General features: G+C 53.0%; 10 protein-coding genes across 10 annotated transcripts; 3 read left to right on the forward strand and 7 right to left on the reverse strand.

Annotated features, from left to right (window-relative positions):
* Window positions 1-335: 335 nt before the first annotated feature.
* On the reverse strand, window positions 336-1,892 carry BKA58DRAFT_383886 (mitochondrial carrier domain-containing protein). Its single transcript, XM_046170220.1, has 3 exons — window positions 1,571-1,892; window positions 909-1,505; window positions 336-838 (listed from the first exon to the last, which is right to left on the reverse strand). Exons 1-3 carry the CDS (start codon window positions 1,689-1,691, stop codon window positions 639-641), a joined length of 918 nt encoding a protein of 305 aa, XP_046026906.1. The 5' UTR covers window positions 1,692-1,892; the 3' UTR covers window positions 336-638.
* Window positions 1,893-2,523: 631 nt separating this feature from the next.
* BKA58DRAFT_411126 (P-loop containing nucleoside triphosphate hydrolase protein) lies at window positions 2,524-3,332 on the reverse strand (the record flags this gene model as incomplete). Its single annotated transcript, XM_046172276.1, has 3 exons — window positions 2,524-2,714; window positions 2,767-3,150; window positions 3,215-3,332. The coding sequence occupies 3 exons, from the start codon at window positions 3,330-3,332 to the stop codon at window positions 2,524-2,526; spliced, it is 693 nt and encodes a 230-aa protein (XP_046026907.1).
* Window positions 3,333-5,698: 2,366 nt separating this feature from the next.
* BKA58DRAFT_313904 (uncharacterized protein) lies at window positions 5,699-9,067 on the reverse strand (the record flags this gene model as incomplete). Its single annotated transcript, XM_046167449.1, has 4 exons — window positions 5,699-5,998; window positions 6,056-7,446; window positions 7,500-7,941; window positions 7,991-9,067. 4 exons carry the CDS (start codon window positions 9,065-9,067, stop codon window positions 5,699-5,701), a joined length of 3,210 nt encoding a protein of 1,069 aa, XP_046026908.1.
* Window positions 9,068-9,809: 742 nt separating this feature from the next.
* BKA58DRAFT_420528 (ribosomal protein S2, flavodoxin-like domain-containing protein) lies at window positions 9,810-11,212 on the forward strand (the record flags this gene model as incomplete). The annotated part of the gene is made up of 4 exons (XM_046172741.1): window positions 9,810-9,840; window positions 9,891-10,133; window positions 10,181-10,814; window positions 10,864-11,212. The coding sequence occupies 4 exons, from the start codon at window positions 9,810-9,812 to the stop codon at window positions 11,210-11,212; spliced, it is 1,257 nt and encodes a 418-aa protein (XP_046026909.1).
* Window positions 11,213-12,034: 822 nt separating this feature from the next.
* Window positions 12,035-14,257, reverse strand: BKA58DRAFT_164851 (uncharacterized protein). The gene is made up of 2 exons (XM_046165059.1): window positions 12,908-14,257; window positions 12,035-12,857 (listed from the first exon to the last, which is right to left on the reverse strand). Exons 1-2 carry the CDS (start codon window positions 14,042-14,044, stop codon window positions 12,216-12,218), a joined length of 1,779 nt encoding a protein of 592 aa, XP_046026910.1. The 5' UTR covers window positions 14,045-14,257; the 3' UTR covers window positions 12,035-12,215.
* Window positions 14,258-15,523, forward strand: BKA58DRAFT_164819 (DASH complex subunit Dam1-domain-containing protein). Its single transcript, XM_046165058.1, has 2 exons — window positions 14,258-14,797; window positions 14,872-15,523. Exons 1-2 carry the CDS (start codon window positions 14,471-14,473, stop codon window positions 15,211-15,213), a joined length of 669 nt encoding a protein of 222 aa, XP_046026911.1. The 5' UTR covers window positions 14,258-14,470; the 3' UTR covers window positions 15,214-15,523.
* Window positions 15,459-17,696, reverse strand: BKA58DRAFT_383897 (uncharacterized protein). Its single transcript, XM_046170221.1, has 2 exons — window positions 16,262-17,696; window positions 15,459-16,206 (listed from the first exon to the last, which is right to left on the reverse strand). Exons 1-2 carry the CDS (start codon window positions 17,477-17,479, stop codon window positions 15,649-15,651), a joined length of 1,776 nt encoding a protein of 591 aa, XP_046026912.1. The 5' UTR covers window positions 17,480-17,696; the 3' UTR covers window positions 15,459-15,648.
* Window positions 17,697-18,142: 446 nt separating this feature from the next.
* On the reverse strand, window positions 18,143-19,240 carry BKA58DRAFT_164950 (uncharacterized protein). The gene has a single exon (XM_046165060.1). The coding sequence runs from the start codon at window positions 18,983-18,985 to the stop codon at window positions 18,371-18,373; it is 615 nt and encodes a 204-aa protein (XP_046026913.1). The 5' UTR covers window positions 18,986-19,240; the 3' UTR covers window positions 18,143-18,370.
* Window positions 19,241-19,304: 64 nt separating this feature from the next.
* BKA58DRAFT_164796 (nuclear pore complex assembly-domain-containing protein) lies at window positions 19,305-20,914 on the forward strand. The gene is made up of 2 exons (XM_046165057.1): window positions 19,305-19,765; window positions 19,814-20,914. Exons 1-2 carry the CDS (start codon window positions 19,624-19,626, stop codon window positions 20,677-20,679), a joined length of 1,008 nt encoding a protein of 335 aa, XP_046026914.1. The 5' UTR covers window positions 19,305-19,623; the 3' UTR covers window positions 20,680-20,914.
* A 234-nt stretch (window positions 20,915-21,148) lies between these two features.
* On the reverse strand, window positions 21,149-22,816 carry BKA58DRAFT_439402 (uncharacterized protein; the record flags this gene model as incomplete). Its single annotated transcript, XM_046173686.1, has 1 exon — window positions 21,149-22,816. The coding sequence occupies one exon, from the start codon at window positions 22,814-22,816 to the stop codon at window positions 21,149-21,151; it is 1,668 nt and encodes a 555-aa protein (XP_046026915.1).
* Between the last annotated feature and the right edge of the window lie 106 nt (window positions 22,817-22,922).

Consider the following 22,922-nt stretch of genomic DNA (forward strand, 5'->3'; position numbering starts at 1 on the left):
CAACGCCCGTCGGCCCCGACCGTACCTGCTTAAGTTGGTTGTGCAATTTCATGAGTGGCTCCTTCGAGTTTGTGCTCAAAGCATGTGGCTTGCAGGTTGTGGCATGAATCTTGGGGGGATGCGGCACGGCGGTGTTCGGACAGGGGTGCGTCGGTACCCGACGTAATGCACAAGAAGGAGCGAAATTGCATCCGAGAGGATGCTGCGCGCCTAGACTACAGGGTAATCTATCTTGTATGTAGTCAGCATGACGACGGAACGTGTTACAGACAGAGGCTGAGTAAGCTCAATGTGAAGTGCATTCAGAGGCTGGCTGAACGACACGACGACCTTGGTGTTCCTCAAGGGTGTCCCACCGCAATAATTCGTGGACCAAGACCGAGCCAAGCTCAGACGCAATGGCGGTGTTGTTATCGACGTGTACTAGCCGATACAGGAACACTACGAAGTCGATAGTTTCGCACACGCATACAGATAGGCCGATCTCCCAATGGTACGTATCGCAAACTCTCCGTATGCACACATGAAACATTGGCTAAAGATCTGAACGGCGTCTTCCATCAATTATGGATCTGGACTTATCGTACAGGCTCCACCACCGCAATATCTGGGGATGTTCGTGAAACCAAGAGCGCTTCTTAGCTGATCAATCGCATCGTGACCTCGACCGTAGCAAATGTGCCCGCCGAGACTGGCATAGCCCTGAGCAAAGTCGGTCCAATACCCCTCCAAAAGCCACCCAAGCCCTCTCCCTTGTACGTCTTCGCAAAACAATCCCTCATACTCCTGTACTTCTGATCCTTGCCGAACGCATCACTCTGCATCTTGCTCTTGATGACTGCAGAGGTAGAGGTACGAAGTCAGTATATGTCTCACATGCACTTTGTACAGGACTTTTGAAAGCTTACCATCAAACGGATATGAACTTATCCACAGTACCTCACCTGCAAGTCCACCATATGCCGCGACCTTTAGGGTAGAGATCTCCTTCCGGTCAATTCCGTTGCGCGCAGCGTCTGCGTTCATCATGTACTCGAAGGCGGTGAACCAACAGCCGTAAGCTTGTGCTTCGCGCATGAATGTGACAGCTGTGCCACGGTAAACACCGCCAAGGATGCCTTGGTGTGCTGAGAGTTTGCGTACGCAGTCGATCGGGCCGGCGTAAAGACGGTTTGCGCCGTGGGGTTGTGTTTGCAGTCTTATACGGATGTGCTCAATGGGGCTGGATAGAACGGTATTGGCGATACCGGCGAATGCACCGGCGGCATAGTACTGTGAGTATGATAATTGGCCCTTTCCGGTCTTGGCTTCATTGCTGGCTTCGAAGGCACGTCGTGCATAGTGGAAGCCACCGAATTGAATAGATACACAAGCTCCGATTCCGATGAGTGGTGTCAGGGTTCCCTTGTAGAAGGCGAGGGCTCCTTCATTTTGGTAGATCTTGGTTGCTGCGTCCAGGGCGCCGGAGTATTGCGATGTTGTTTGTAATCTGACCTTAACAATGTCTGCAGAGGTAAAGGTACCAAGTCAGTAAATGTCTCACACGCAGTTCGTACGTGGGGAATTTCACCAAAGGGTTGTCCTATCAAGACTTGCGCGACGCCTCCCACTGCACCTGCGAAGAGGTCTTTGAGTGTTCGAGAAAGACCATCCTGAACTGGAAGCTCTTCCTCGATATGAGGTTTCGACATTTTGCTCCTGCTCTTTCTCTGTTGCCAATTTCTCTTCTTGCTTGTTGCTCTCTTATCTCCACCAATACGGACCCTTTGGAGGGGTAATTACGACGTCACCGACCTTGAACACGCTTTGTGCGCTCCTTGCCTGGGCATCGACAGGCGCAGAATGTCCCTGTAGCTTTTTGTTGGTACTAACACTCCGATGCTATTGCGAGGGTTTTCGAAGGTATCCAAGGGCTTTACAGGCCAATGGCGTGCTCGTGCACAGACGCGCTAGCGATGCCTTGGATAGCCGACGGGATGGTTAGCCTCAAAGCGGTCATCGTTCGCACTACATCCTGTAAGTACATATCGCGAGTACTGCTGCATTCAATTATTGGTGAAATATGTTAGAGTCTTCGGCAGAGGTTGCAACATATACCATACGAAAAACTTTCAATCCGTCTGCATTGTGCGCCAGCTGGCGTGTATCCTGATTCAAAACTTGAAGTGAATTCTTTACAGTATGAAATCGACAGTGATGCAAGGAAACATACAGACGCAAGATGTGAGACGGTGTAGAAAACAAACAAGACTCAGACAGCCGCCCGGTATATCCCATGATTTCCCCATTCCCGCTAATCGACATATCCATGCCATGCGTATACAAATGCTTTGCGCCCGTAACATCGACGCATATATACAAGTCAAGGAAATAAACGGGAAGGTAAGGTGTGTAGAAAATAAGCAAGTCGTGCTTCATGTCCCATGCCACATCTCAGCGAGCCCGTGAACGAATGACAAGTCCCTAGGCTATTGGTAAATGCCCAGAGACTCATGTGCAATGCGTAGCAACATTAGGATGCGACTACCAGCACTTGAGCCTCCTCCACCAGCTCTTTTTGGGCTCATCTTCATCGTCCTTCTCATTGTGTAGATATGCCGCTGAAGCATTCGGGTCGCGGTTCGGGTGGGATTGAAGAGGAAGAGCGGCCGTTCGGTTCGCAGGGCCGTCTCCGGCAGTGAGTCTCCGCGCTTCTACTACACGACGTACGAGTACTATCCATCTTGTTAGTCATGTCTCAGCCGTGATCCGTGATGCAAGCCTTACGCGCAAAAGTCTCCTCAATGTTGACCATCTCCCTCGCACTCGTTTCCATGAACCCGCACTTTCTCCGCCTCGCCCACTCGAGACCCGTCTTCGCTTCTACCTGTCTTTGGCCCTGTAAATCGCACTTGTTGCCTACCACGCACTTGATGGGCGGTATCTTGCCGTTGTCTAACCGGTTCTCCGTCTCCATTTCTATCATCTCCATGAAGTAGTCGAGCGCATCGAGCGAGTTGGCAGATGTGATGTCGTAGACGAGGAGGAAGGCGTCGGATTGCAGGTTCGAGGCGGCCCAGAGACCGCGGTATTCTTCTTGGCCGGCCGTGTCCGTGAGCATGAGGTAGTAGGGGACGCCATCGACAGTTCGGGTTACGGAGTATGAGTCTTCTGGAGAGGGTGTTAGTCGCGTGAGGCTACAGTTTGCGACCTGCTCGCGCGCAAGGGGATGTACCTATTGTAGGGTCGTACTCAGATGTCCATTGACTCCTCACAAGCCGCAGCGTGATCGAACTCTTTCCGCATCCACCGTCACCGCACACCGTAATCGTGATCCTGTTGTTCTCGTCCATTGTGTCCTCCTCTTGCGCTTGATTCTGTGTCTGCGAATGTGGTTCTTGTTACGTGTATGCGCTCCCGTTCCGGCGGTATTCGTGTCGTAACCGGATCCGTTTCGAGTCGTCAACTCTCGTGGGTGCACTTGTCGCAAACCGTCCTTCCGAACCAAGCACTCCTCGTTCCCGTGTCCCACGCAAACGCGATCCTATCAAGTTCCCGCGCAGATATGTATGGTCCTGCAATTCGCGTTCGGAATGTGTCGTCGGAATAGGTCACGACTTTGGCTGAGGTCCGACCAAAAGTAAACCCACGACAATAGAAACAAGAAAAGATATCGCGCGCAGGAGTCGCAAGTTCGCGTTATCGTCTCTGCGGTCCAAACAACCAAGAACCAGGAAATGCAAAAGGACAAAAAGGCAGAGGCAGAAGCAGCGCAGCGCAGGCGTTCCTCTCGTATGTGTAATACCGGAAAGCCAACCAACAAATTAATGAAGCGAACAGTGCCCCCAGCAGAACGGAACGGTCCCTAGTACTATCCAGAGCCGCACAGCGTTAGAAATGAATCAGGCATGAAGCTCAACCCAGCCTAGGACTAAGTGAAAAAAAGAAATGAAGGATGAAGATCGCGTGCCAAAAGCCCAGCCCGTTACCTCTTTTGCGTGCAAGTATCCGGGGACCTTGTCCCCCATCGGCTCTGCTGTGCGCGCAAAGTTTCGGTGCGAGAGAGGGCCACAGACCCTTGTACCCTTGCATCGCGCGCGCCGCTTCTACATGTCATGGCACGCACCAAGGAAAACTCACAGACATCAGAGCCCAGATAAGGCGCTGCCAGAACGCTCAGGCCGCAGGGGATCGAAGGATCCAAAGGATCAAGCCCGGAAGACGGCCCCACTTGTTTGATTGGGAGGCTGGAGCGGACTTGGGGAGGGGGGAACGAGGGAGGCAGACTGCCAGAGCCCAAGCCATGTGGGTAACAACGTGCGGTGGACCAAAGTTTATTTGCCATGTTGAACTTTCAGCTTTCGTCATTGGAGCTCATGGCCACGGTTCTCGGTGCCGAGGCACACGAAGTTCTTCTTAGCACCAAGTACCGCTCTCGCGATACCCAACCCAACAACTCCTCACAAGATCTTGGTTAGGCTCAGAAGAGAGCCCAGCGAGTTACTCGGCATGGCCTTTTCCCCAGGCCCCCCAAATCTAGATGTTATCCATGGAACGTAATCTGCCATGTGTCCAAGAGCCTTGGAACTAAACCCAGTGACGCCGGGGCTAACTGTCCGGGAACCTGCATGCTACCCAGCTTCCTTCCTGCCAACCACAAACCCCCTGTTCGGTTGTGTTCAGCTTCCTGCTTCCGTGGAACACATGCAGCGTTCTAGCGCCACATCACGCGCATTCTAGGGCTACATCCAACACACCCTCCCTGGCCTTGTCAATGTCTTCCACGCGCCTGTCGCAGGTTGTCAGACTCCAAGCAAGCACAAGGCCGACGTCAGCGCTGTGACACTGTCGTAAGTTGGACATCAAATGCCTGTTCGTCTTATCGCACTTCGCTCTCACTGCCAAGCCGCGCAGTTGCGGTGCGCCTCGTACTGACAAACAGCCGTGCTAGCATACTACATGCTAGGCATAACATAAGGGCCTTGTTATCCCAGTTAGCGGTTGATATCATGATCCGATCTGTTGCATGACAAGTGAGGCCACTCGACGCCACGATTGCGGCGTAGTTCGCGTCGCGTCACTTCGCTTCCATTCGAATCGTAGGCGAACGAGCAAACAAGCGAACCGACGGATGTGCGGGCGGGGGAGAGATGCAAAAGAATTAATGGGTCAAGGGTGACGTTGGGGTTCGCTATGACGCTCCAGCCAGGTCAACGCGGTCGTGATCCACTATTCACTTTGATATGATCTGGTCTGGTGTGACATATATGATTGATTGATTGATGAGTAATACTGTCCGTACGCGTGCGCCCCACGCGATCCTGATAAGCCAGCCCATACCTTTGCCAAACGTCGTCGATATATACAACAGAAGAAAAAGACACCTGACAAAGTGTGCCCAAGACATGTACATGCATATTGCGCCTCATCTCTCAGCCTCCAATTTGTGAAACCCGCGGTCAAAAAGCTCGACCACACGCCAAAACCTCCCCATGTTGTTGACCCAAGTCGTAAAACATCAAACGGTGATAGAAACAAGAAAGGATGTGAGTCTAAAAACTCCCCCATGAGAAGGCTCGCTTCGAGCAAGCGAATGTGAAGTTCGTTAAAGTGAATATAAGTAATGGGGTATCGTTTGACCAAAGCATAGAATGACACGAAACAGGAGAGAGACACCGCGAAGAAGAAGTAGAGAAGGTGATGTTCAGATCTGCCGTGCTCATGATTCCGGCTCCGTCACTTCATCAATCGACGGTGGGGGAATGAAGCCTTGTGAAGCAGCGACTTCTGTACGTGGCGCCTTCGCAGCATGCGACTCGCTGATGCTACCTTGTTGCGGCGAACGTTTAGTAGAAGTAGCCATGGGCGAAGGGAGGTTAGACTGTGGTCCGCTCTCCGTCTTCGTATGAGGAAGGATGGTCTGATGACTTGAGTGGCTTGTTGGAAAGTGGCGTGGCGAAGCGCTCTTTTTGCTCTTGTCACTGGCCGCAGATGAAGTTCTAGGTGACACTCGTCCTTGCTGTGAGTACCCGTGTTAGTTTGATCTTGAGGACTGGATGTGAGAAGATCGACTTACCTGTTTAGCCCACCGCAGTCCGCACGAGTTGCACAAGTCGCGGTTTCCCGATGGACCTCTCCGCCATTCGGGTGTTGTTCTTGTATGGCAATTCGCGCAGTCCTTCTGCATCTGGCCTGCGCCCTTTCTGCGCTTCCTCTTCTTTTTGGCTGCCAATAAGCTCTGCACCTCTTCTGCAAGATATCGGTTTCGTTTTTCCATTTGTCGGAGCTCGTATTGCCAGCTTGTGCTTCGCGTCGTTTTCAGTTCGTCGAATACGTTATCGTCTGAGGCAAGACTTTGATCCTGGTGTCCGAGCTGTAGGCCGTTGTGTCCGGCGAATGTGGCCGGTGATTCCTCGGTAGTGACGAACAGAGGATTTGTGTGTGATGTATTTGGCGTATTTGACCCGGTGTGACCGGCCAAGGATCCTGCAGCGGGTGATGCTGCTCCTGACATCTGCGTGTGGACAGAGGTGTGAGAGTCGCGCTCATGCTTGGTGTTCGTGTACATTGATGGGCGGCCAGCATTGCTGTTTCGCGAATACTTGAGGAGTCTTGTTTGACCAACGACAAAAGTGGGTTTCTGGCCCTCGATTGCGTCTCCAGGGTATATGGTTGTGAAAGCCTGGAGGACCTGGCCCCGCTTGTTGATCATCTCGTGCTTGACTTCACCTTTCCTGCCACCTCTGGCAAGCTCTAGGATACGGCCAAACTGGATCTTGGACTCTTGACGCATGAGAGATTGTATGCTTGTGCCAACAAGCTCCTCGGGTTGCTTGTCGAGCAACTGGCGCACGTTGGACGAGACGTACAAGAACATGCCTGAGGTAGACATCTTGGTCCATAGTTCATTGTCACCAACACCGCCGGATTCGCGTACGATCGCCTTACTAAGAGTATAGACTGGACGTTCGCGACCCACAAGGATGATGCATTTCCGGCCCTTGCCTTGTTCCGTGTGAAGGGAACCGTGACCTTCGAACCACATGTAACCACTCTTCTTTCGCCGTATCCTAAAGACGACATTGACTGATGCGCCATTTGTGGTTTCCTTCAACTCTCGTGTCACCGGGACGATGTCGCTAGGATGGCAGACAGAAGATAGGGCAGTTCCGACGAGCTCACTCGGGTCGTACTCCAGTATCCTGTTGCTGGCTGGTGATAGATATAAGAAGAGCCCCTTCAGCGACAAAACATGTACGACATCGTCGCTGTTTTCAAGCAGGACCTTGTCCCAGATACGTCTTGTCATCTCTGAGTCACCGTTACCGCTGTATGCAGCGAGCACATTGGACACCTCATCTTTGGAGATGGTTTGGCCTTGCTCGGCTGCCTGTGGCTTGTGGTGGTCGCTGAAAACGTAACTGGGTATCGACATTCCGCGTTGGTAGTTAACTCGGTACGAACCGTCTATAACATGATCAGCTCACACACGAGGTGTTGTGTTAGATGCGGAAGCCCACCTGAGTTCTTGTTCGTCATGGCTCCAGGTTGCTCGACTAGATCAACTTGGAAACCAACGAAAAACTTCATCTTGCCGCCAGGTTCCCAGGCAATAGGAATCATGGTGAGCAGGTTCATGAACGGCTGGCCGCCTCTTCGGTAATTGATCAAGCTGATCTGCGCTTCTGCACGACTCTCGATCATGTTCTTGAGATAGTATACCGAATCGTCGTCAACGTAGTTGCGTTTGATACCCGATTCTACCTTGCCGTCAGGCGCCTGCAAGAAGCGGCAATTTCGCCCGAGGATCATATGTCTTGTGTAGCCGGTAAGTCGTTCGAAGTTCTCCGAGCAGTAAACAATGGGAATGTCGTCAAGCTCGGCATCACAAACAACGAAAGCGCATGAAAGATCAACGGAGCCGATGTCAATCTGGGGGTCAGGTCGAGTAGCTACGCGCATCTATTGACATGTCAGTATGTCATTCTCGGTCCACAGTCTTGATGCGTACCAGCACTCCGAGCATGTCAAACCCTGTCGACGAGTACGCGTTCTTGAACTGCGTTTTCATGTGAGGGTTGTTCGCTTTGGTTGACGGAAACCCGCCGGTGGGCGCCTGCCATGGAATCTTGAAATCTGCGAGTTGCTTGTTCATGACCTCCTTGGACAGATCTTGAGCAGGATCCTGTGCGACGGGTTGTTGGTTCTGCAGTGAGGCCAGGGTCATTCGCGTTGGAACACTGTTGGAGGAATGATGTTCACTTTGGGGCCGGGAGTGGGATCGCATGCTGGACTGGTCCTGGCTGGTCGTCCGACTGAGAAAGCTAGATCTACCCGACTTAACTTCTGGTGTATTACCTAGCGAGGGGCGTTTGAACTGGTCTTGACTCTGTCCTGACGGGGTGTTGTCTCCTTGGGGAGCAGCGGGCACGGGTCCCACAAAGTCCTGGTTGATGGGCGAGTCCAGCATGGGCGTGCTAAATTGGCTGCCTGGAAACATGTTCATGTCGGTGGGCATCATGTTCATCGAGTCGTCCATGTCCAAGGGTATGTTCATGCCGTTCTGATACGATCCCATGTCCAGGTCGAGAGAGTTCTTCTGGTGCATGGGCGAGGCGTACGCAGAGCCAGGGCCACCCATAGTCGGAAAGGGAGAGGCCTGGCCTTGGAACTGTGTGTTGATGTTGAGGTCGGCAGCGGGCATTTGGTCGTTCTGTATGTCGGCCGTGGTGCGCGGAAAGGCGGTATTGTTGCGCATCATGTTGTCCATGGCTGCAGTTGACATGTCGAACTGGAAATCGTCCATGTCTCCGCCATTGGGATCACCGAAATTCATCATGCTCAGCCTGCGCGTGTCGGGGCTGCCCAGATTCATTTGTTGTTGTTGCTGCTGTTGTTGTTGGGGCCCTCTAGCGTAGACGGGCATACTCCGGCGGCGGTTGTCCTTGTCGTTCTGCGCGACGATGGAGTCCAGCGACTGGCTCTCGACCATGTTGAAGCCGTTCATGCCGTCCCCGCTCATATTCATCATCATGTTCCCATTGGAGGCCGGGTTGAAGGGCCGGGTGGGATATGGGTAGCCATTCATGGTGGCGGCTAGGGCGCTCTGGGCTCACGAGCGGCAAGAGCAAGCAGTGTCGTCCGGCACGGGGTTGTAGGCATCCACGGGTGTGGGCGGCGCCCGAGGGCACGGCGGTGGTGCGCTATCGCTTGTCTCGCTGCTGATGGGGGAGTCGCGGCGGCGGCGGGGCGTGCAGCGTCTGACAAGCGACATCCGGGGGCGGCGACAGTGGGAGGGCTCCTCAGCCGCAGGTGCAGTGCAGGACGACGGGGACTCGTCTGGGGCAGATTGGGCGGGTGAAGTTGGGATGCGAAGAGCGAGCATGTGTAGCGTCAGTGGAATGCGCTAGGTGCCAAGCCAAAAGGCCGCGTGCGGGATAGCTGCAGAAGATGACGGAAGCATGTCAGTGGCTTCACGCGAGCAATTATTGGGGGCAGCCCGGGCACAAGCACTCTGAGCACAGGCGGAGCGGCATGGGATAAGCAAGAGGCGAGCGACTCGCTGCAGCAGGGACCAGCTATGGTATTTTGCACTTTGCCATGCTCTGCCCTACCGGTGGGACCGATGCACGCAGACCCCCTCGCTGCGGTCCTGACTGGCACACATGATCTGACAATGACGGCAATCGCCTGAGGCTGCTTTATCGGTCAGACATGGAGGATGATGAGGGCCTGCAAGGCTGCCCGATGGGGTTAGCTTGGCGGGTGCTTGGCAGTGCCCCGGCTCGAGAGTTTTTGGAGAGACACGACCGACTGCACGCGACGGCAAAATGATATTGAGGAGCATAGCAGCGCGCAGTGGTTGGTAATACTCAATTGGAGATGGCTGCATATACTGACACCCTCAATAGCCCCCCGGGTACTCGCACGACACTCCCGACAGCCGTTCCGCCCGCTGCAGCGATTTCTCTCCACCGAGACCGAGTCGATCGAGGCCGCTACCGACAACAGTCTCAAACAGATCCAGTCGATAGAGGCCCAGCTCAACACCCACCTCCAGCAGCCCATCCCCTCCGTCGACCCGGAGACCCATGGAACCTCCGAGTCCGCCTCCGACGATGTCGCTGAGCAGTACTACATGTACAAGCAGCAGTGTACGACCACCGCCCCATCCTGACTCCACCCTGCTGACAATCCTTAGCCAAGCAGATGGGAAAGCTGGGAACTCAGATTGAGCCACACTACCAACCGCACACCCTCCTGAACCACCCCCCATCGCCCGCCGATGTGACCCTCGAACTCCTCCTCGCCTCCGAGGCCCACCAAGGCCATGTTACTTCCCTATGGAATCCCGCAAACGCACGCTACATCCATGGCATACGGCAGGGTGTCCACATCATCTCGCTCGAAGTCACTGCAGCCCACTTACGGCGGTCCGCCAAGGTCGTACAGGAAGTTGCGCGGCGGGGAGGCATGATCTTGTTCGTCGGCACACGCGACGGGCAGGACAGGGCAGTGGCACGCGCTGCCGAGCTAGCCAAAGGATACCATCTCTTCGAGCGCTGGATACCGGGAAGCATTACCAACGGCCAGCAAATTCTCGGCAGGTGCAAGACCAAGGTCGTCAATGAGTTCGACGAGGAAGTTCCCGGCTTCGAAGAGCAGCTCTACGACCGTCCCGTCCTCCGGCCCGACCTCGTCGTCTGCATGAATCCACTCGAGAACTACGTTCTGCTGCACGAGTGTGCGCTGAACAATATTCCTACCATCGGTGTCATTGACACCAACGCGGACCCCACCTGGGTCACCTACCCCATCCCTGCCAACGACGACAGGTAAGACGTTTCTCACCAGCAGCTACTGTTTCAGGCTAACAAATTACAGTCTTCGCTGCATACAAGTCATCGCTGGCGTCCTAGGTCGTGCCGGAGAAACCGGCCAAAAGCAACGGCTTGCGGCCGCCGCTGAAGGCCGCATAACCTACCGCCCAGCACAGGGCTTGACATTGGCTAGCACAGATGTGGATGCCAAGAGCGCAGATGTCGGAAAGACAGTACGCGGATCTACAGGGCGGATGGGTGAGGGTGTCCCCCGGGAGCAAGTTGACGAAACGGGTGAGACGGTAGATACGGGGCTGGAGAACGCGGATGAAATGGCCACCAAGATGGACGAGGTGAGCAACCATGAGAGTCATCGGACGAGAGAAGGCAGAGATATCAAAGTCACGTCATAGAGCGTTTGTATAGCATGTAAATCTACAGTACGAATATTATGCATAGGATCAGGTCTCTCCTTCTACGCGCACGCTTACGATGTCGTTATTTGTGCTCATTCGTTGCGCTCAAATACCACACCAAACATGAAACTATCGAATCCCGGTGCCCTACTTCATAACACCAACTTCATAAGTGCGCATCCAGTTTAAAACACCAACAGTAACGTTTCCATCCCAAACAAACAGCCATCACGTATAACATTCCCAATTCTAAACACGCAGATCTACACGATCTCCACAGCACCTATCCGGAACGAGCCTGAGCTCTTTTCCCCAGAGCCACCCACAGCAGCACACCCAGCCAAAAACACCCCGACGTTGCGATAAAGCCTGGCCACTCGCAACCGTGCTAGCAGCACTACGGAACATGCAACCGCCCGACTAACCCTCTAGCTCAGGCCTAGGAGCCAAGCCGGAAAAAGGAGAAAAAGCACATACCGAATGTCCCAAGGGCACGAAGCAAGAAGCAAGCGCCACATTGTTCCGATGCAGGAACATGACATCATTTGTGCTAGTGCATCGAGCCGCGATCGGGGATTTGGGCCGGCATCGAATGAGCAGTGCCCACGCAGGGAAGGTCCCGTGTATGGGGCGCGCATTTCACCGGAGAGGATTGAAACGTAGTGAGGCGGTAAAGGAAGAAGGGGGAAGGCAAAAGCAGGCGGTGTGGAGGTTTCAGTAGTTGGTTGGCAGAAGGGGAATGAGAGATATTATTAGGTAGGGGTAAACTGTATCTTTACAGGACGAGGGCTATCAAAGGGGAGGGGATGTGAAGTTCTATACAGAGGGTTTGTTTTCAAGAGGACTACACATTAGGACGATGGGATGCTAAACCGGCCGTTTACCAACCAACCAACCAACATAGTGAGTGCCACGAAGGGGAAAGGGGTTATAGTTGTTTCGAAGCGTCGGCCAAAGTGTTGAAGGTGCTATACCGCCGGAGTAGCTGGGCTTTCGAGTCCTAGTCGAGATCATCGGCGCTGGTTTCTGTTGCTTTTGGTGCTGTGGCTGCGGCGGGCTCTGGGGTTTGGCCGTAGAAGTCAAGTTTGCCTTCGCTCTGGAGAACGCCCATACGGTCGTACAGTGAGCGGGCTCGAACATACGGGTCCAGCTTCCAGTAGTTCTGCCTTAGCTGTTCGGCAATGCTGTCCCTTTCTTTCCTCTTCTCGTCCGCTGGCGCACCATCACCGGCGTGTACCCACTCGAGCACGGAAGTCTCGTAATTGTCGACGATCTGTTGCCTCTCGCTTTGCAGCTCCTGCTTTGGCTTCTCTTCGGCCATCTTGTCGTTCTCTCCAGACACGGGCTCTGGGAACTTATACTCCCACTTTTCGTCTCCACCCAGTTCAGTTGGAATCTGCGACTTTGGGATGTAGTTGCTGAGGTCGTCGATCGTCTTTGCAAAGTGCACCTTGCCGGCGACGACGGGGTCCAGCCAGCCTTTGACGATACTCCACACGGCGTTGAAGACCCAGGGCGCTCTGTAGACGAGGACCGTGCCAAGCGATTCGGGGTAGTTGGCCTCGAAGCACTTGATCATGAACTTTACCGGCGTGTAGTCCATGTTGGCCATGGAGAAGTCGGTCATGTCGAAGACGATAGTCTGTATTCGGTCAATTGTTGCACACAATCCGGGGAAGAGAATAGACTTACGGCTGTGTCAATCGGAGGCCTCAATAACATGCGTGCGGTCTCAATAGTGTAGACAGTGAATCTTTCCAGACTTTCCTCCGTCTGCTCCCCGGCTTTGTGTAACCTCGCGCGAACAAAACACATCGGCCTTCCTTCAATGTCCAGTCCGTGTAGATAGCTCTTGCCCATGCGCAGCTGTGTCAGGAAGTCGTCCGCGTTCTTCTTTGTCTTAGCATCGTCGCTTGTGGTCTGTGAAGCGGCGAGCTCTCCGTTCTTCATGATGTCGTCGTCGACATGCATCTCGTTCAGTCTCCACTGCATGGTAGAGATCATCATGACTAGCGCCTTCTCCACGTCCCATTTCCGCGCGCGGAGGAATCGGAGCAGGAGAGCATCGGGGTGGTCGTGTTTGACCATCATCCAGAAGGTCCTTCGCAGCTCTTCCGGCGGAATATTGGCGATCGCTGCCTTGAACTCTGCGGTCTGGCCAAACTTGTCGTCATCAGCAGATATCGACAACCTGCTAATGTCTGACGGGGTCGAGCCTGTCGAAGCAGTCGACGCCTTGTCGTCTGCGCCCTTCTCGCCCTTATTCCTCTTGAACACGTTCAATCGGCTCTTCTTCTTGTCCTTCTTGCCGTCTGCTGCCGCCTCACTTGTGGTCGGTGATGCGACCTCATCGGCCGTGCTCACAGCTTCCGACCCCGCTTCCACACCAAAAACCTTCATAACGATCCCCCATAGCTCACGCAGCTTTTTGTCCTCTTCGGGTGTGAGGGTTCCCGGTCGCCCGGCGGGGGTGTTGGGTGCCATGACGAGGTACGAGTCTGTGAGGTTTGCGGTGTCGAAATGAGTCGGGGTGGATTTCCTTGCGGTCTTGGGTTCTGGAGAGCTCTGTACGAAGGGGACCAGTAGCACGCCGCCAATTGCAATGCCAGCGACTACTCCTAGAGTCCACAGGTTGAGTCCGCTTGTCTTGCAAGGTGCCGGTGCCGTGCTTCGCCGACTGTGATGTAGTAGGTCTGCGCGTGTGACCGGATTCGTAGAGCTATAGGGGGCAGGTGGGGCGGTGCGATACTTTGAGTTGTACACAGATAGTTGACGCTTGGGTGTAGAGATGTGTAAAAGTCGTCGTAGGGGCTGTGCGCGAAGCAACATGGAAAAGTGTCAGGTCGCTGAGCTGAGCCTCGTTATGGCAACTGCTCGCGTCTGCTTAGTGTGACGTCGGCAGAGCTTTCCGGATACGTCGGACGAATATGTAGCCGCGATCTACGTACAGAATGCAGCAGCGGGACGCCTTAGAACAAGCTGCGGGCAAGTGCGTCCTGTGATAATTCGCTGGATACAAAGTATCAGAAGATGTACAGCGAGGCGTAGTTTTGGAAGCAAGAACCATGGCATCATCGACCAATTGGTCTTAGCGCAATTGCCCTGCGTGTGGGGTACTGTTTACTTCGCATCAAGCTCCCGAACTAGGACCGCGTTTCAAGATCCCAAGAGGCGTCACAGTACCGGTCGGCGAGACTGCAATTGCTCGACCGTGCCACCGGATTCACAAGGAAATACATCCACCACCGTGCCAACATGGCGTCCACAACACCCACAACAACGCCCTCTTACCGGCGCACACGCAGCAAATCACCACGATCACGTCCGACCACGCCCCTCCGCCCGTCTTCCCGCTCTTCGTTACGCGACTCATCCCAACGCGGTCGCGCTGCTTCGGCATCTGGCAACGCGCTTGAAGGCTTACAAGACGGTTTCGCTGAGTTGAGCGACGCCATGGCAGATCTTGAGCAAAACTTCTTGCAGTTGCAACTTATGCACGAGAGCCTGGCACGATTCTCAGAAAGTTTTGCGGGGTTTCTGTATGGAATGAACATGAACGCTTTTTGCGTAGACTTCCCCGAGGTGAGTGATAGGAGATCTAGAAGAAGATGCGGTTGCGAGAGAAACGCGCGATGACACTGATTCGTGCCCCCTAGGCTCCTGTTCCAGAATCTTTCAAGCGCCCACAAAACCAACCTGACCAAGGTGCCGCAAACCTGAATCGCTCTCAAGGCCCAGAAGATATGGAAGCAACGTTCCTGACGACCGATACTTCATTCGTCGACAACCCACCGAGTAGCAAAATCCACTCCAAATTCCAGAACCCACAAACGCCAGCACCTGCTACGAGAACAAGTGGCGTACCTAGAGGAAGAGGGGGAATACCACGAGCAGGTGGACGGGGTGGTATACCTACACGCGGCGGTGCACCTAGAGGAACCAGGGGCGGTACAGGCATAGCAAGAGGAGTCGCTGGACGGGGTCGCGCGGCACGTTGATGACACTGAACTAAATGATTTCTCGATGAGTACAGTCTTCATGAAAATGAGGAGGCTCGTTCTATGTATGTTCTATTACCCCACATCGTGTAGGGGCTACATGGCTACACTGCTAAACGTGGTGTAACCTAGTATTAACTTCCAGAGTCGTCATCCGTCCGTTACCTTCGCAATCCCTTCGTCCTACTAAGCTCTGTAATCCAAGATGACCTTCATTACCGCCAGTGCAGAACAAAAAAGGGCATTAGGTGCAACTATCCAGACTGTTGTCTTCCTTAGGAAAGGGGTATACTGCGACCAAACCCATTAAACCAAAAAAAAAAATGCGTCAAAGTCGTAAAGAGGAAATGTAGGGTATCAAGTGGAAGTTCCACTTCCTAAAGTAAAGAAATCGTGTCCAGTCGATCAATCGAGGGTATCTCGTAAAGATGTCATCTACGCCAGTACTCCAGCAAGGCCCTTTGCGTACTGGCTACTGCTCTCCTTGCGTAGAGCCCATCCCTTGATAGCGATTACTACAGTCGTCCAAGCCATGAGCAGCGCGGTAAGGCCCATGACTACCGTGAAGATGAACATAGCGTCGAGGTTGTACGACTCCAGAGCTGCCACGGTGTCCTTATTACTGACCATGAAGGTGATGCCACCTGATATCAAGCAAAATGCGGTGATGATTTCCGTAGGCGGCCGGGATGGCAGGAATGAAGTCGGCGGTGAGATGTAGAGGGTAATGTAAGTAAGGCCGCGGGCAAGAGCAAAGGCCATGAACATGCTCCCCCATTGGGTATGGATCATAGTCGAGACCATTGAGCTCTGATGATGAGAGCTCATCATCTTGCCGAGGAGCATGATGATTAGGGCCGGAAGCGGGTTCATCGAGAAGCGGTATTGGCTTGGCTGCTGCCAGGACTCATTTTGTAGCGAGCTTGCTTGAGAGGCAACGACTCCGCTGTTAAGAAGCTCGCGTACCTTGGTCGATTCGATGCACATTCCCAGCTAGGAAGAATGTTAGCGGTATTACACAGAAAGGGAAGGAACTAGTTTTACTCACCAAACCACCACCAAAGAACATCACCGAGATCGAGACATGTTCCAAATCTTGTGCAGTCCATGCATCGCCCCACGCAGCCAGGTGTTCGAGGAAGACGTTTGTGCAGCCATACAGCCAGATGACGAAGGATTCGGTAAACTCTGCCGACGGTAGTGCCGCTCTCCGACGACCGACCACTTCCTTCGGGGGCTTCACGTTCCATGCCCATCCGAAGTCTGCGAACGCACCCATCCATCGACCCAATGTAAGGAAGCCGTATAGAAAGAATATCCCTCCTTTTACTGTGTGCGCCAGGACGTTGAAAATTGCACCTCCTCTTCCGATGCCGCCGTAGACGATGGTGCCACTTACAATCGCTGCGAAACCTTGGACTAAAACTGTGCGCTCGATGACAACGTAGAGGAAGCGAATCGCCTTGAGCGTCCGTCCAACTGCGAAGCGAGCCACACTGCGAGAGAAGAAATTATCCACCGAGATGTTGCGAAGGAAGCCGCGCTTCTCGTCGTCGCCGTCGTCGTCGTTACCGAAAGAGTCGTCATCATGTGTGGATCTTCGCAGAGGGCGAGGGAATTGCTGGTTCTCAGATTCCACACTGGGTGATTGAGAGGGATCGTACAGAGAAGCCGAGTTTCGCTCTGTACCTTGCCCCGAATCGCCTGACCATCGCGGCGGAGCGGGGACCTCTTCGTCGTGTACGCGCTCGTACCTGAGCATGTTGGCGGTCGTTATAGGCTCTGTAAATTCGTCCTCTTTCGAGTGCGACTCCGACTTCCCGGCGTAGGCCTGGATCAGAGCCATGAACACCCATGCCGAAGCGATCCAAGTAATGGCCCATCCGATCTTGCTGTGCGCATTTCCTGCGTACATTTCCGGTGTCTTGTGGTCGTATATCAGGCCGAGTACGAGCGCGAACGCATTGGTGGCGAGGAAGGTCATTTGCGAGGGAAGAGTATATCTTGAGCCAGCAATGCTGAGCATGACTGCGATTGGCAGGATGACAATCCATGCGAGGATCTCAAGCCCTATGTGCCAGTACATAAGCGAAGCATGCTCCGATAAACTCCAATAGCCTCCAAAGCCACTGTCTTGCGGTTGCGCCTTCGGCATATCATGTACGCTCATGTCCATTTCCTTGCTATCGCCATGCGCAGCTACCAGCGGTACGAGCTCTACTAGCAGCGCCGCGGTAGCTAACGTCAAACTCCTGCGATCCGGCATGTATGTGATGTTCAGGGAAGGATTAGAATCGTTAAGGTGGGATGCACTGCGCAAAGCTCGAACAAATGAAATACCAAGACGCAGACCAGTCTTAAGAAGGGTCGCAGTACTTCAGGATGCGCTCTTAGAGCAATAAGAAGATGAGGAAGACAAGAGAGACAGCAAATGTTTCAATGCATGTGGCTGCCAGCGCCATGGGCGTAGCTCGCATCTATATTGTTTCCGGAAGTTTCGGAACTATAAGTTTGAGCAAGTCATTGCGACAGGAGTTTGTCAGCTGCGAAACACGTCCGATCGCATGGCATTCTTCGTTGGCTGTGACGTCGGATGTGATTGTTAGGCGCGACGTGGGTCCGGGCAAGCACGGACAGAGGGCCATTCCGTCAGCCACCGCTAATGGGATTTTGCGAGCAATCCACCCGGCAAAGTTCGCCATGTTAGTCTTCAGTTTGTCGCTGCATCTCTCTCATCATGACATTGAAAACCTACGACGACTTTGGTCTAGCACTTGAAACAACGTCATTACCTGTAACTTCAGAGCAGATTCAGAGTGTCACGCCATGCCTGCGACAAGACGGATATACAAGCGCCCGCATCGGATTCCGGTGACAACGACCATCCGTCTCGGCCATCCACACTCGACTTGTGCTCAAATCGAAGATTCACATGCGATCTTCACCACCCTGCCCTAGGGAGTGTCGGAAGCTAAGACCGCGCGCCTGTCAGATCCCAGTTTTCCTTCGCGATTTTGCAAAAATTCAATCACCGCTATCTCCAGGCTTTGTCCGAACTACACACTCGCAAAAGACATCATTGGTGCTTACATCAACCATAGTCACCTGCGCCATGTCTCTAATCCACTCAAGCTTTGTTTTCTCTTGGCAATGCACGCTAGAGGCGGATATAATCCCACGCGCAGACCGCAAGATGATCAAGCTCCGATTTCCATGTGTTTTGCTGGCATCCGGCCAGTCCCGGGCTGACACACCTGTGGCTCAATGTGACAAAAACTTGACGAGAAGGCATCATGCCACGGTGCCTCAAACCTGAAGGTTCGACATTACTTCGCAACGAGATAGGGTTCCAGAGCCGCAAAACTTGTTTCGGAGTGTTTATCTGCATCCTCAAGATCGCTTCACTTCCATCCTGACACAACCTTACAATCAAGTGTGGACGCTGAAGGGAGCACTGAATTCTGCAACCCCGGCTTTGACTCAGACCTCCAAGTTTCTGCCTAGCGCTTGAGGTACTCAATAAGCGCACTTGATGCAAATTCGTCACCGATCCTACGAGGTGCAAATCGCGAACATGCGAAAGGTGTGGGGCCAGCGGACATTCATTCGCTTGGACCTCGCAACTATACCTTCTTCGACAATGATTCTTCATCATCTGATATTGAATGCCAAGTATCTGACATATCTTTACATACTGTACATCCGGACTTTCGGAAAGTGTGAAACCGACATCGCTGCTTGTTATTGCCGAGGAGGAATCATTACCATGCATGTTACGTTCGGGTCATACGATCTATTGACTGGGAGAGAATGGCCTTCGTGGTATGATGTGTATGGCTTATACCCTCCATCATGTACACCCGACTAGTGCCATCGCTGATAGTCTACATGGAGGCCTTCCAATACCTAACTCCGTGTCTTGACGCGTTTTACGTCGGTTCAATCGGGTCATACGTGCAATCTGACATGCTTGGAGACGACAGATCGATGCTGACACAAGGTTTGAGCCCACGCCTAGGCAAAGAATTGTCGTTCTGGATAGCATAACTAGGCACACATACTGAAGGGCTACTGTCATGCAGTCTGCTGGACGTGGTGCCAACAGGCAGAATGAACCTTTTGGGTGCGTCAGCCGAGTATGATACAGTATGACTCTTGCTAAACTTCATGGCTCATGATCGTCCTGAAGATATCGAGCATCAATTTTGCGACGTTCAAGAACGTATGGCCGCAGTGCAGCCTCGGTCGGTGTGCCATGGTGTTGACCTTGGCGCCAAGACTCTCAGAGCTCCACGTGACTGCGCGGAATCATCCACGGACGCGACCCAATGACCCAATGACCCATCGAGAACCTGGAGCGCAACAGACCCCGACTATCTTCGCCCAAGCAAAACTCGCTCCACCATAAACATGCTTGACATCGAGGACTTTGACGCGGTATATCGCGATCTTCACTACAACGATGGCCTTGTTCAAGAAATCCAATCATACCGGACTGCGCTTGGAGGGCGCACCTTCTTTGAGCGGCTGTTGACACTGCTGAATATCAAGGGTAAGTCGCGCCAACTGTCAATATATTTCAAAAGCTAATTGGGAACAGGAAGCAAAATGTACCCGCCCAAATCCCCACAACAACTCCAGGAGCTCCATCAGCGCGTAATCTCCTCCAACACAACACTACACAATAAGCACTGTCTTGTGTTTTACCTACTCAAAGATTTATCGGCGCAACATCACGAAGCGACAGAGCTAGCTGAATCGTTCGCGAAAGACGTACACCTCGAGAAGCGATTCTGGACATTCGTTGAAGGACTCTGGTTCCTCGACCACCTCCAATTCGCGACCGCTGTCGGACACCTTACATACCCAGGCATAATACCTACCTTCCCCGATGAGATCATGTACACCCTCTTGACAGGGCAGGATAAACTGAGTAGCATGGGCATGGCAAGGGATCCAAAAGATGATATACTAGCGCTAGCATACTACAACTGCGTACGGCCGCCGTTGGAGGATCAGAAGACTAGGGACGAATTTGCAAAATACCTTGCGGGTCGGAATGTCACGGAGATGTACCAGTGGATCCACAGCAGACCGGAATACGAGCAGACGCCCCTGCTTGAGATCCTCATCGAGCAGACGCTAGATCACCAACCTTGGTCTCAGGACCCCGAACACGAGGTGTACACGCGAGATGCTAAGGCGCTTGAGCTAGCGGGCTTGCCGTTCAACGAAGACGAGGAGGAGTTTATCGAGAAGTTCCTCACTGAAGGCAGGGGCAGGACCTTCCAGAGCGCGCAAGACCTGGTCATGATGCGCAGGATTGCCACTGGCAAGCTGGTTGATGTCGCGTCTGATATGGGCACACGCGGACGCAGGATAGATGGTGTGAACTGGGAGAGTTTGAAGGATGGTGTGAAGAGAGGACTAGGGCCCAGAAAAGATGAGCAGAGCTTCATTGCCTAAGACGAATCGCCTGCGAAAGGGATTTCTCATGTCTTACGTGGTATTTAATGCATAGCGAAGGCGTCTTGGTACAAATTCAACGCGGTGCTTTAGTCTGGCACACCTGTCTCTACTCGTCCCACCAATTGCTCAACAGGATGCTACATCACCTCTTCACCATGCCTCGCTCGGAACAGTACTCAGTCATCACGTGTGTCTTTGGTCCTCTAGTGTTGACCACAGCGCCACGGCTGACCAGCGCCGATTCTTGAAGTACGCACTACTTGGCAGCTGAATCCCATGAATGTTGTTGCTTAGTACTTTCAGCTGTTCGTATTTATCGTAACCCACACCCTATTCAAGGTTGTTGAAAGTTATTTAATGGATGTTGTTACATTGAAAATGTGCATGATGATGCAGAAAGCACATCGGATAACACTATCGAGAGGAGGTCTCAAGCAAAGAAGACGATGCAAAAGTGAGCGCAACGTCAATACACATATGAACTCCCAGCTGATCTTGGCGTGTTCGCTCCACTTCCCATTGGGCTCGAGCCTGGACTCAAGCCACCTCTTCGCCTATCAGCCCCAAAGAATCTTTCCAGCTCTTCCGCCGGCCCTAGTACATCCTGATAATAGCTACCTTCGATGCTCTTCTCGGCCATTACGTTGTTGTCCTGCAGTACGTTGAGGCAGAAAAACACCATATTGCCCAGTAGGATATTACTTCTCAGCTCTACCTGCGATGCGACATCGTGGGCGCTGACCTCTTCGCCATCGTGGATGTACAGGCTCGTCTTGTGGGTCGCGGTGTCGAAATCGATGTACGAGAATGGCGCTTTGAGCGCTATCTCTGCGAGAACGAGTCCGATGCGGAAAATCTGGATATGTTTGGAGAGATCGCGGCCATCTCTCCTTTGGCGGTTGACTCTGTAGCATTGGTCCAGGGTACGCGTTGTCCTCGATGAACCAGGCGCTGCAGTCAGCATACTAGCCCACTTCCCATCTTTGGTTCTCCGCCAGCGTACGTTCGAGCAGTCGAGGAATGACAACCATTGGCTTCCTATCAAACGAAAACAGCCTTGGGCGATACCTGTCGCTATCGCATTCTGGTCTTGCGAGTAAAGTGTCTGTGAGCCGAGATACACATTCTGGTCGCGGATCACACTCGAGAGGGCCTCCTTGTACTGCAAGTCAAAGAGCAAGTTTGTTGGTGGATTCTTGACGATGAAACCTGCTGACGTCGACAACGGAGGTATCATATAGCAGTCGTCCTGCGTCCTGTTCATAAGAGTTGACACAGCGGTAGCGAGGTTTTTCGGGACCAAAGATGGCTCGTAGATAGTTTTGAGGGTCACAGGATGGACGATGACCTCATGGCTCGTCCCATTCATGTTGAGTAAGAACGCGAAGTCGCGCTTGTGAATTCGAGGAATGGATAAACCGATGTGTAGGCGATTGTTCTGACTCGAATCGCTGCATCGATGTAATCGCTCAGCATCTTTCTGGGCACGAACGGCATCGAGAACCCTGCTCTGTATCGTATCCGTTCTTCCGTCTCCGACCTTGATTATCACTCGCCGTCCAGGAAGTCGCTTAACTTCCGAGAAGATCTCCGCGTGTTCTCGCTCGAGGTAAAAATCGGTAAAACGTTCGAGCATGGTGAGCTTTTGGTACAGTCGCCTGAGACGTTCTTCAAGATCGTTCGCTTTTCCGAGAACGCTCAGTTCGAATTTGCGCGACCATGTGGTGTTATGGCGTATCCTGCGGAGGCATTCCTTAACCCGATCTTCGTTACTCATGTGCTGATGTTCTCCGTAATATCTCCTACTAGACTCGAAATTAAGGGCAAGACCCCTGACTCGTCTGATGTCGCTCTTGATACTTCCGGTGATCACTTTCACAGTACCAATCGTGGCTGTGATCCTCTCATGTCCTTCTTTTCCGAACAGAATCCTGGTGTGAAGATCGGGTCGATGCACTTGGATGTCGTATTTGTGTTGCCAGCTATCCAGAGAGAGTTTCGCGAATTCAAGCCCTTCTTTGATATCGAAGAGTCGTTCAGATAGTCGTCTCCATTGTCTAATCTCCAACGCAAAAGTGTGCAGAGCCTGTCCTGCTGTATAGAGACCAGAGATAACGCCAAGAACCTCAGCCATGCCCTCTTCAGCTGCAGTTTTGGGTCGTGTTGAAAATGCGATTGGGATGTATCTTCTATGACGCCAAGGAGCAGTAAACCCGCACGCGGCACAGTAGGGGGAAAAT

This window comes from Alternaria rosae (genome assembly GCF_020736505.1).
Source record: "Alternaria rosae strain MPI-PUGE-AT-0040 chromosome Unknown BKA58scaffold_4, whole genome shotgun sequence".
Classification (NCBI taxonomy): Eukaryota; Fungi; Ascomycota; class Dothideomycetes; order Pleosporales; family Pleosporaceae; genus Alternaria; species Alternaria rosae.